At 40.1% G+C, this 12,872-nt stretch overlaps 1 protein-coding gene across 2 annotated transcripts in view; it reads right to left on the bottom strand.

Moving 5' to 3' along the window:
* Nucleotides 1–12,872, bottom strand: part of AKT3 (AKT serine/threonine kinase 3) — a 211,931-nt gene that overhangs the window by 62,771 nt on the left and 136,288 nt on the right. For both annotated transcript variants that reach the window (XM_079763614.1, XM_079763615.1), the window contains 2 exons: nucleotides 7,818–7,929; nucleotides 1,620–1,767 (listed from right to left, as the gene is read on the bottom strand). In XM_079763614.1, the coding sequence (XP_079619740.1) occupies nucleotides 1,620–1,767; nucleotides 7,818–7,929 (260 nt within the window). The remainder of the gene's footprint in view (nucleotides 1–1,619; nucleotides 1,768–7,817; nucleotides 7,930–12,872) is intronic.

The raw sequence follows: 12,872 nt of genomic DNA, 5'->3' as shown, positions 1-12,872 counted from the left end.
ATGCAATAAGAAAAATGATACTTGCTGTATCCTATGACTTAATGTCATATAAGCTGGAACTGAACTCGTAGGGGTAAAATCGAAGAAGAATTTTTAAACTGCTTTATGACATTCTCAGATGAAGAGTAATATGTAATTATAAAGGATTACTATATTCCTTGAGGATGCGATTCTTCGGAACAAGGAGCGTTTTCTAAAGTATGACAGTCTTAACTCTCAATTTCACAGCTTCTGCCAGTTATTCTGTCAATCTTTAAAAAGAGGAATTTGCATGGAAATTGATATTAGTAAAAAAAAATTCTATGTGATAAAATCAGAAGCAGATTTCATATCTATTTTGACAAAACTTCAGAACATTTTAAAGTATCTCTGATACCAAATGCTCGTGTTCAGCGTGGTAGACACAGTAATTATCTAGTCTTTACAAATGAAATGTAACCTATCACAAAATGTTTTCCTCTTTTGGATGCTGTTCAAGTTACAACAAGATTTCATTAAACAATGAGAGCATGGTTACTCCCCAGGAAAATTAATTCCCCAAAACCCAATTCTAAGACTTGTTAGGTAAACATTTTATATAGAAATACTCCTTCCTTTACATCATCTCTAACATATCAATGTGGCTGCTTTAATTTAGGCTAAGACATATAACAAATGCTTAATAAATGTATTTAAATCACAGATACTAGAACATAAGAAAGACTGCCTAGTCCAGAAATTTGGTTAAAATATGAATATATAATTGAAGAGGAATACACGGAATCACTCAGAAAAGGACACAGAAGTTCACCCCTCTGCCGCCTGCCTCGGTTCTCTCTCTCAGAGAAGGGGAAGCTCTAGTCTGACCAATTTCTACAACGACGACTAGGCCAGGCAGCGAGAGATCACATGACCTCAGCAGGTCCCACCATCTCTTCTCTCACTCTCCAAACGCTAACCATAGCATTGAGTTACTGTAGCCAGGCATCTATATATATAAAAAGCCAGCAACCGGAATGCCATAATGACCCAAACGACCTGTCGCTATGACGCCCACTGCGGCCAGCGAACCAGCCCAATTGGGGGGTGGGAACCTCCCGCCAGCCGGCCCCGCCACTGATCGGCCTCTCCCACCCCAATCGAGGGCAAGGCGGCCGGCCAACGCCCCCCCACGGCCCTTCCCCACCAGCCAGCCCCACCCCCAATTGTCCTGCCCCACCCCATTGGTCTGCAGCCTCTCCCCCAGGTGGCCCCGCCCCTGATCCACCCCCTACCCCAATAGGGGGCAGGACCAACCAGCCAATCTCCTGCAGCCCCTCCCCCCGGCCAGCGCCGCCCCTGATGGGTCCCACCACCCTGATCCTGATCGGCCCTGGCCCCTCCCCTCAGCTGGCCCAGCCCTGATTGGGCCCCAATTGGGGCAGGTCAGCCAGCCAACCTCCTGCCATCTCCTCCTCCCAACAGGCCCCGATCTGCCCCGATTGGGACTGGGCCAGCCGGACCCCACCTGTGCACAAATTCATGCCCTGGGCCTCTAGTATAAGATAATAGGCTGCCATTTTTTGAAAATTGCCATTTTTTGCATATTTCTTCCATACTCATACACGTGTCAAGTAGAGGAGTCAGTCATTATTTCCTACCTTTCTTTTATGATGGGTTGCAGAAGCATCCATCTCCTCCTCCCCTATATTATCAATTTGTGAGGTTGGACTGCAACAACTCATCCTCTCCTCCTCTTGCCTCTGGAGTCTGTCTGCTACGGCCTGAATAGCTTCCGTCCATTCTTCCCTATAGATCAAGTGCAAATTCTCATTAACAGAGGATGGTAACCAATTCAAATATTTCCTTTTTATATGAAATATACACAAATAAAGTCTCCTCCACGATAATACACACACTCACACACACATACACACACACACACACACACACACACACACACACACACACACACGCTCAAGAACATATTCTCCCACGCTTACTCCAGTGTGGAATTAATCCCAAGGAATTAATTATAGCATAATTTTCATAGTAGCATTTATTTGGAGGTATGTTAAACAAGAAAAAGAAGAAAAGGATTAAAAGAAAATTCAGTTAAAAGTACTTTAAAAGTACAGTTACATTTTAATTGTCCGTATACATCTTACTTACAAAGTAAAACTGACTCCCAAAAGTTTGCTGTACTTATTGTTTTGTTTAGCTACTGTACAGCCATCACTGACATACTCAAGATTTTTACTGTAGTCCAACAAAAGTTCTAAGAAAAGGTTTGCAAAGCCAAAACCTCTCACTGTTGCCAGATCATAGGCAAATTTCTTTTTTTTTTAAATGGCAGGCATAAATTGTAGCTTAATTAATAAGTCTCTCAAGCACTAATATAAAGCTTTTATTTTTTGACAGTTGTCTCATCAGATCAATGATCATTTATTTCCATATAAGTTTTAAAATCAACTTGTTGATTTCTTAAAGTCCATTGGAATTTTCAATGGAATTGCATTAAATCTATAGATCAGTTTGGAAGGAATTGCCATATTAATAAATTACGCCTTCCAATCCATGAATATGGTATAGCTCTGCAGTTATGTAGGTCTTTAACTTCCCAGAGCAATGTTTTGGAATTTTCTGTGAAAAGGTCTTGCACATCTTTAATTGACTTTATATCTAAGTATTCTTTATTGTCCAGGGTTTTGTAAATTTATTTTTTTGCTAGTATTTAGAAATATAGTTGGTTATTTTTTGGTAAATACCCTTAAGTTGAATAAGTTCCCTTCTCTTTCTATTCAACAGGGTTTTTGTTGCAAAGGGATGTTGAATTGTGTAAAATGTTTTTTTCTGCATCTGTTGAAATAATCATGTAGTTTTTCTCCTTCATCCTATTAACACAATAAGTTTAGTTGAATTATTTTCAGACTAGAGGCCCAGTGCATGAAATTTGTGCATGGATAGGGTCCTTACGCCTGGCTGGCAATCAGAGCCGATAGGGTCCTTCCGGCTGCCGGCTGGGGCCTCCCTTTCCCAGCTGCCAGCTGCCAGCCAGGGCCTCCCTTCCCCGGCTGCCGGCCGGCGCCTTCCTTCATTCTGCATCACCCCCTGGTGGTCAGCGCACATCATAGCAAGTGATAGAACTCCCGGTCTCCCAGTCTAACTCCTGCAGGGACACTTTGCATATTAGCCTTTTATATATATAGATGGTAATGCAACTGAATTCTTGGGATAAACTCCATTTGGTCATGGTGTATTATCCTTTATTATATTTTGTAATTCTATTTGTCAAAATTTTGTTAATAAATTTGGCACCAGCTCTAGCTAGTTTGGCTCAGTGGATGGAGCATCAGCGTGCAAACTGGGTTCAATTCTAGTCAAGGGCACATGCCCAGGTTGCGGGCTCAACCCTTGGTGGGGGTTGTGCAGGAGGCAGCTGATCAATGATTCTCTCTCATCATTGATGTTCCTATCTCTCTTTCCCCTCTCCCATCCTCTCTGAAATCAATAAAAATATATTTAAAAAAAAAAAGAAACTTAGCACCTATGTTCACAAGTATATTGGGCGTATAGGTGTCTCTTCTTTTTTTTATATATATATTTTATTGATTTTTTACAGAGAGGAAGAGAGAGGGATAGAGAGTTAGAAACATCAATGAGAGAGAAACATCGATCAGCTGCCTCTTGCACACCCCCTACTGGGGATGTGCCCGCAACCAAGGTACATGCCCTTGACCGGAATCGAACCTGGGACCCTTGAGTACGCAGGCTGATGCTCTATCCACTGAGCCAAACCGGTTTTGGCATAGGTGTCTCTTCTTATGATAGTTTTGCCTGCTTTTTTTAAATTAGGGTGACAGTTGCCTTATAAAATGAGTTAGGAAGTGTTCTCGTCTCCATTATTTTCTGAAATAGATTTTGTAGGATTGGTAATATCTCTTTAAATGTTTAACCAATTAAGTCACCTGGACTTGTAGTTTTCTTGGGAAAAAAATTTTGTTTTGCTTACTAATTCAATTTTGTTCATTAGTTCACGTTTTCTAGGGTTAGTATTGGTAACTTCTGCCTTCTTTTTAAAAAATTTTCCTTAAAAACCTTTCAAGATGTTTCCATTTTATTACTTTTGTTTCAAAGAACTAGCTTTGTTTAATTGATTATTCTCTGTAATTTTTCTGTTTTCAAGCCTCCTGATTTCTCTATTGTTTCCTTCTTTCTGTTTGTCTCGGGTTTAATTTACTTTTCTAGTTTCTCAAGATGGAAGCATAGATTATTGACTTGAGAACTTCCTTCTTTTCAAATGTAGGAATTTAAGGTTATAAATTCCCTCTAAGCACTCATTTCACCACATACTACAAATTTTAACATGCTTTATTTTCATTATCAGTTATTTAAGACTATTTTCTAATGGCTCTTGTGAATTTTGTGTTTGACTCAATATTATTAAGAGGTGTTTTATTTGATTTCCAAACACTGGGGTTTTTCTTATTAGCTTACTGATTTCTAATCAATTCTACTGAGTGCAGAGACCATATTTTGTATAATTTCAATATTTCTAAATATATTAAGAATTGCTTTATGATCCAGAATATGATCTTCTGGTGAATGTATCATGTACATTTGAAAACAATGTGTATTCTGCCACTTCTGGGTGTAGATATCAATTATATCAAGTTGATTAGTAGTGCTATTCAATTTCTACATCTTTGTTCATTTTTTTTTTTTTTTTTTTTTTTTTGCCTAGCTGTTCTATCAATAGCTGAAAAGAATTTTAAAGTCTCAAAATATGGTCCTGGGACTGTCTATTTTCTCTTTTAATTTTGTTACTGCATGCATACATATTCATAATTGTTATAGAGTTCAACTGACCCTTTTAACATTATAAAGTGTCCTGGTACTCTCAAGCGATACATCTTATTTTGTAATCTGATATACTATAGCAAATCTCTTTCTTTTATTTACTGTTTGCATATCTTTTTCAATCAATTTCTTTTCAATCTACCTGTGTCTTAAAGTTCATCTCTTGACGACAATACATAAGTGGGCCTTGTAGTTTCCTCAATTCTGAAACTCTCTGCCTCTTAATTGCAATGTTTAACCCAATAATATTTAATGCAATTATTTATAGGGTTGCACCTGAGTCTACCATTTATAGAAAATACCAAGTGTTAGCAAGAATGTGGAGAAACTGCAACTCCTATGCACTGCTGTGGGAATGTCAAATGTTGTAGCCACTATGGGAAACACTGTGGAGGTTCCTCAAAAACATAAAAATAGAACTACCTTAAGATCCAGCAATCCCACTTCTGGGCATTTAGCCAAAATAAAATGAAATCAGCCTCTTGAAGAGGTATTTGTACTCCTGTGTTCACTGCAGCATTATTCAAAAGAGCCAAAAGATGGAGCAACCGGCATGTGCATTGAAAGACAAACGGGTAAAGAAAATATGGAATAAACATAGGATGGGGTATTATTATGTGCTACAACATGAATGAACCACGAGGGCATTATTCCAAGTGAAATAAGCCAGTCACAGGAGGACAGATATTGTATGTTTTCACTTATATGAGACATCTAAGGTCAAATTCAGAGAAGCAGAAAGTAGAATGTGGGTTGACAGGAGCCAGGAGAGAGGGAAATGGGGAGTTGCCATTCAATGGGCATAGAGTTTCGGTCATGCAAGATGAAAAATTCTAGAGACCGACTATAAAGCATTTTCCATAGAGTTAACAATACTGTACACTTAAAGTTTGGTAAATTTCATGCTATTTAATCACAATTTTAAATGCACTAGAAAAGCTAAGAACATTTTGAAAAAATGGCAATAATAAAAGGCTTGCTTCATTGAAAGCTAAAAGTTTTATAAGGCTTCTCTAAAGAAAACCATGTGGTCCTAGTGCTAGAATAACAGAAATATCAAAGCGGGAGGAGAAAAATACTAAAAATACAAGTATTCAGGCATAATCAGTTAGAAAAGAATGGATTATTCAATAAATGGAGGTAAGACAAGAAGCTCTTCTTTTGGAAAAAAATAGATTCCAAACTTATATGATTAATGAAATAAATACAAGATTTTAAAAGATAGATTCGAGCTATTTAGTTTGCAACAGTAAGTATTTTAGACTGGAAGGCAGAGTAGAGAAGATAGTTTTTCTAGATCTTAATACATCTAAGTCTTCATCAATATTAAAGTCATATAAAATATCTAAACACCAGATTCTAGGTAAATTCAGGAAACAAACTCTAATGCAAATACAAATGTGCTGTTTTTCATAAAACTGCTTTCTTCTAGTCATAAATGCAAATAAAAACTGATTATCCAGAAAACTAGTATAATATTGCAGGAACTGCAAACTATTTCAGTCTTAAGATATGGCTTAAGTCCAGCTTTGCGAACACAAAGGCAAAACGAATGAAGTTACATGCGATGTTATAAAATAAATCCATGAAGACCAATATTTTCAAAGAATATATATTGCCATGGGAGAAACCCCATTCATTCAACAAGTCAATAAATACTGTATTGGCCCCTGGACTGTGCGCTGAAAGTAAAATAATGAGCAAGGAAGACATCATCCTTGCCAATCAAGAATCTTATAGTCTACTGAACAAGGCAAGCAGAGATTATAGTAGTGATATTCCAGGTGCAAAAGGTAAAGGAGATAGGGAAGTACATAGCAGGGGGACCTACCTAGTCTACCAGTGTCAGAGGTTTTGTAGGAAATATAACATTTTAAGCTCAGATCTGAAATATACATAGGAATGAGCTCAACCATAGTTATGGGCTAAGGTATAAGCAAACTGAAGACTCAGCACAGATAAATGCCCAAGGCAGATGGGGGTGGCTTTGGAGGGAGGACACATAAAATTGTATGTGTACTGAAGACCTAAGTACATTTCACGGAAGAAGACTGGAAGTATATAAAAAAAAAAAAATCAGTCCTTACCTCTGGTTATAGAATCAGATTATGAGCAATTTCTAGATCTTTTCCATTTTTCTTTCTTGTCTATGTTTTCTCCAGCAATATACATTACCATTTTTGTTTATTGATCAAAAAAGTATTATTAAAATAATACTTCACTATTTGCTAGATTTTATGGGGAGGTTCTGAGGTTTTTTAATCACACAAGTTTCTTAAGAACTAATTTATTCATTTGGAAAACAGGCTAAAAAGATTCAACTTCACAGAGTTGCTGATCTGAGTCAAGTATGATAACGTATGCGCAGGAAAATGAATTTGTGCTGGTGGTTGTCGGACCTAAGTCGGTATCAGAGCCACCGGATGAAAGGATGCTGGACAGATCTGGGAAAAGGAGGGGGCTCCGGGAATTAGCCGATCAGGAGGATGAAAACGGGGCCCTGAGGAAGCTGGGGAGCTGGTGGGAAATGTGTTACACTCCCCACTTCAGCAACGATGACGGCCAATGCCAGTCAGTCCTGGTCCTTTCTCCCTCACTGAGCTTAGACCCAATCTCAGCATCCTCCTCCCAATACTCCAGGCGGCCACCTGAAGGATGGCATGCTACATGACACCTCTGTCACCTCTGGCCTCAGAATTCTAAACACAAACACAATCCTACAATTCTTTTAACAGACGTAGCTTCGTTATAAAAATGCCTTAATCTATGTTTTAGCTTTTTAATGTTGTTTTCTCTTAAGAAGTATATCTTACAGAACTTCCAGGGATTTTGATTGAGAATTTTATAAGTTACTCATCTATTATATCAGAATAATTATACTTAAGGGACTACGGCATTTTACAAAGATATTTACACATATTTATAAATGGTGAGACACACGGGTTTTTAGATTGACGGGTGTTTTTACACAAAATGGGGGAAAAAAACGACTTTCTTACCTTTCCTCTGGAGTATCTACATGAAATGTTCTCTCTATAACAGTGGTCCACTGGAGACATCTGATAATAAATGTGTTTGGCTTTGGTCGTTCTGTTTTCATTAACTGGCATTCTAGTGATAAAATAAAACGTCTCTTTGAATATACTTACATTTAAACCAAGAAACGAACAGTTGCAAACTACAGAGTTCTATTCCATACAAATACATCCTGCTGCTCGTTCCTGTATCGATACTTCGCTATCTGGAATGCTGTCCATTTGTTTGACCCCGATCCATACGTGACCACCAACTGTCAAAGGACACCTGTCCTCTAAGGTGACGATCAAAGCCAACTTCTTCCATGAAGCGCTCCCCCCACCATATTCTCAGAACTTACTATTGTCTCCCTCATTTTTCACTCAGCTTAGACTATCTTATAATATAATCGTTTTAAGAAGGCATCCTTGTCTCTCTACCTAGATTATAAGCCTTTTGATAGTACATACCACCTGTAACTTTTTAAAAATATGTTTTTATTGATTTCAGAGAGAAAGGGAGAGGGAGAGAGAGAGAGAAACTTCAATGATGAGAATCATCAATCGCTGCCTCCTGCACATCCCCCACTGGGGACCGAGCCTGCCACCCAGTCCTGTGCCCTGACCGGGAATCAAACCATTGATCCCCTGGTAGATGGGTCGATGTTCACTCACTGAGCTACACCGGCCAAGCCCCCTATAACTCTTATTAATCACAGCCCGTAGAGCCAGTCAGTCACCACGTGATCAATTCTGTCAGGGATATCTAGGAAGACTTCCAAGCAAAGGACAATAGTGCAGTGGCTAAAATATGGGTTCTAACCCCAGTGTGCCTGGATCCAGTTTTTTCCCTACCCTGAACGATGAACCTTGCAAGTGAATTAAGGCCTCTGGTCTTCAAACATTAAATGAGAAACAATAAGAGTACCTGTATCATAAAACTAGTATGGGGGGAAATAACAAATCGATGTAATCCTCAGCACTGTGTGCGACACAGTAAGGTTTCAGTGATGCCAGCTGTTAGCTTTTAGGACTGGATACGCGCTGTAGGTCACTATATAAACATTTACCCCCAGGTCTACGTGAATTCAAATGCCATGCCCTTTCGGAGAGAACACGCTGTTCAGAAAAATGCCTTTAAATGGTCAGGCATCATCTGTCCCACTTGCCAAGATGTTTCCACTTTCCCTCTTCCACACCTTCCCCTCCCTGAGCCCCACCCTCCTCCCTCGGTGACACCTCTTCTCCTACAAAGAGGTCAGGGTAATTGTCACCTGGTAACATATTTGAGGAGGGAGAGCCCCCCCCCCCCCCGCCATGTGTTTGCTCCTGCTCAGAACACAGCAGAGGGATGGCTAGGGAGGAGGGTGATCCCCTGGTAGGAGCCGATGTGGCATCTCGGGATGCAGAGGGAGTGGTTTAGAGGGGAAGACAGTCGGAAAGGGCAGTGGGGACCTGCGTCCTCTCACTGCTGGTCTCACGCCCTGGGGTACCGACCAAGCCAACGGGAACACACATGTTCAATCACCAACGATGGAAAAGCGGTTCCCAAACTCGCACTGGTCCAGCTCCAGGTTCCTATTCTCTTAGGTAACAAAGGAGAGGATGCTTTGCTGCTGGCGAATGTGACGAGTAGCCCAGTTGTCTGAACCAGAATAAAAATACCCTTTTCCACAGAAGGAAATGGGGAGGGGGGAGGGTAAGTTATTACTGTTTATTTCATAAGAAAGAATTTTTTATAAGTGAAGGGGGAAGAGGGGTTACTAACGCTATGTTCCACTCTAAAAGACGTTTTTCAAATTCTGGCTTTTTAATGATCATAAACGTCACCACGTTGGTTTTAACGGGGGAGGCTATTTGTGGGTTTAAATTGAGTGTGAAATCACGACATGTTAATGTGAACTTCTCCTAATACATTTTTCTTGAGCGAATATGTCACCATCATTTACCAAAAGTACATCTCAGAGCCAACACCCCTTCCCATCAGCATTTCTCCATCTCGTCTGTCCTCAAAATCCTACCTCTAATTGAACCAACATGTCAAAAGTCTTCTAAAACAATTACTCTCCGCATACCCTCTGCATACTTCCCATTTTAACTAAAAATACGCCGTGGTCCCCCTGGGACAATAGTGAACGTACAAAATGAATGAGGCCTCACTAACACTGAGTTCCGAGGGTCAGGAACTCAAACATCAAAATGCATCATGAGGCGAGTTGCTCTGTGGTTTCGTTTTTTGCAGTCTAATAGCCATGAACTATTTTTGTGGTAAAAACACACACACACACACACACACACACACACACACACACAAAACACACACATGTAACATAAAATGTAACATTTTAACCATTTTAAAGTGCACAGTTCTATGGCATTAATAAGTACATTCACATTGTTGTGAGGCAAGTTGGCTTTTAAACATCTCTCTTCCTTTTTTCTCACTGTACAAATTCATATTCAAATCATCTATGCTTCCTGTAGAAAAATTCATAAATAGGTACATGGTTAATGTTTTCATGTAGATTTCAATTCTTTTATAAGCATGCTTTAAAATGAGACTATAGCATATGGAACATCTATATATATAAAAGCCTAAGCGACTGTTCCACCAGTAGCTATGACACGCACTGACCACCAGGGGGAAAACGCTCAATGCACAGGCATGGAAACATGGAACAGGCTGATGAATCTCAGAGGAAAGGGGGGAGGGGCAGGGGGAAGGTAGGGAGAGATTAACCAAAGAACTTATATTCATACTAGAGGGCCGGTGCACGGATTTATGCACCGGTGGGGTCCCTCGGCCTGGCCTGCACCCTCTCACAATCTGGGACCCCTTGGGGGATGTCGGACTGCAGGTTTCAGCCTGATCCCTACAGTCCGTCTTGCCCAGTCCTGATTGGGGCGGATCAGGGCCCGGGAGGGACCACGGGAGGGCTCCAGGGAGTGTCTGGCCTGTCTTGATTTGTGCACCAGGCTGGTTTCGGCCCAATCCCCGCAGGCCAGGCAGGGGGACCCCACCAGTGCACGAATCCGGGCCTCTAGTATTACATAAGTGCTTTGCTCATTTATCATGTTGTGATATTTTTCGTTTCATTAAATAAAGATCTACACCATCATATTTCACAGTGGCTCAGACGCCTCTGTACTCACACACCCAAGTAAACAGCTTATTAGTGGTCACAATCCATGAAACAAACGGAAGTGCATTACCCAGATGCAGAAAGGATGAGATGTACCCATTTTAACACAGCTTACTACAAAATACTGTGTGGGAATCTAAAAAATAATCATGAACACCATTTTGTTTTAATTAAGAAAAACTAATTTATATTTCTAATGTGATGAAACTGGAATTCATAACGACATTTTTAAACAATCCAACAGGAATGTAAATTAAACTGCAAATTTCCCGAGGGCAAGGTTCGTATTATTTGATCACCTCGTACTGTGCCTACACAGAGCAGGTCTCAATGAAATAAACACAAAGAAAGAATATATGATTAACACTAGCCAAATGCAGAAAGGAATTTGTGCTGGCTAACTAACACCACATTTTCAAAAACAGCTGAAAGATACTCCACACGTAATAAAATGATTGATTCCGGCCAGGATCACCCATGGATGCTAATGTCGTTAGGGAAGGAAGTGAAGGACTGACCACCGCATGGGGCCAAGGTATCGACCCACAGAGCGCGTGCCCACCACCAAGGGAAACTTAACTTTATGACGGAGCTTCAAACCCTGAAGCCAGTGAACAATGGCAGGGGACCAAGTGTAAGTGCCTCCCGAAACCTGAAATACTTATTTCTTCAAAATCTAACGTGCCCTGCCCCGGCTGGCATGGCTCAGTGGTTGAACATCGAAATCACGGTTCGATTCCCGGTCAGGGCACATGCCCGGGTGGTGGGCTTGATCCCCAGTGTGGGGGCATGCAGGAGGCAGCCAATCAATGGTTCTCTCTCATCGCTGATGTTTCTATCTCTCTCTTCCTCTCCCTTCCTCTCTGAAATAAAAATATATGTTTTTTAAAAAACATAAATTGTCCAGTTACACTACCTCTGAGAACATTAGTAAAAAATCCTGTCTGAGAAATACATGCTCTACTCATATACAGATATAGAAGTTTATGTATAAATAAATCCTAATAACATCAATGTGAAAAAATTAAAAGCCTAATCAAGTTCATGATTACATAGCTACAGCTCTGACTTAAGAGCAAGCTTTCTTTCCTTCGGGAAAGTGGTAGAATTAGATTTACAGAATAGTTATACGATTTTTCCCTTGGAGAACAATGAAAAGGCCTATTTATTCAGAGCAAAGTACTCAACTTCCAAAAAAAAGAAACAAACAAAAGAAAAGAAAAACACACACATAGTGAGTTTTGGAGGATTATAAACAAACAAGCTTAATAATTTCATTAAAAACATACACAAAGAAAACCAAAGCACTATTAAGAATCGGACTTGTCCAGCCCAGCCAGCATGGCTCAGTGGTTGAGCACTGACCTATGGACCAGGAGGTCACTGTTCAATTCCTGGTTGGTGCACAAGCCCAGGTTTCAGGCTCCATCCCCAGTGGGGGGCGTGTAAGAGGCAGCCGATCAGTGATTCTCTCTCATCATTGATGTTTCTCTCTCCCTCTCCCTTCCTCTCTGAAATCAATAAAAATAAAAAATAATTTTTTAAAGAATCTGACCTGTCTGGAAAACACTCTCTCACCTCCAGAAACTTTAAGATGGGAGACATAAATGTCTCTCTTTCCACTCAGGAATTCTGACTCCAGATGAGCTTTCCTCATTTATAGGGTTTCACCCACAGCCAGAGAGTTTCTGGGTCTTTAGCACAAAACGCTTCACTTTAAAGTCTGGTTTGACTGCTGCATTGCAAGTAAGCGAAGAGATACTTTGGAATAATCAGTTCATTCATTGTCAGAACAGAAAAATATCATCTTAAATATTTTGCCAATTTAGGTCAGTAGGGAAACTTTCTTTTCAATTATATTCCCCCCCAAATTGATTCTTCTTAAATAATGACAACT

This window comes from Cnephaeus nilssonii (assembly GCF_951640355.1).
Source record: "Cnephaeus nilssonii genome assembly, chromosome: 23".
NCBI lineage: Eukaryota > Metazoa > Chordata > Mammalia > Chiroptera > Vespertilionidae > Cnephaeus > Cnephaeus nilssonii.
Note: the sequence above shows the minus strand (reverse complement) of the source record. Positions and strands in the feature narration are given on the sequence as shown.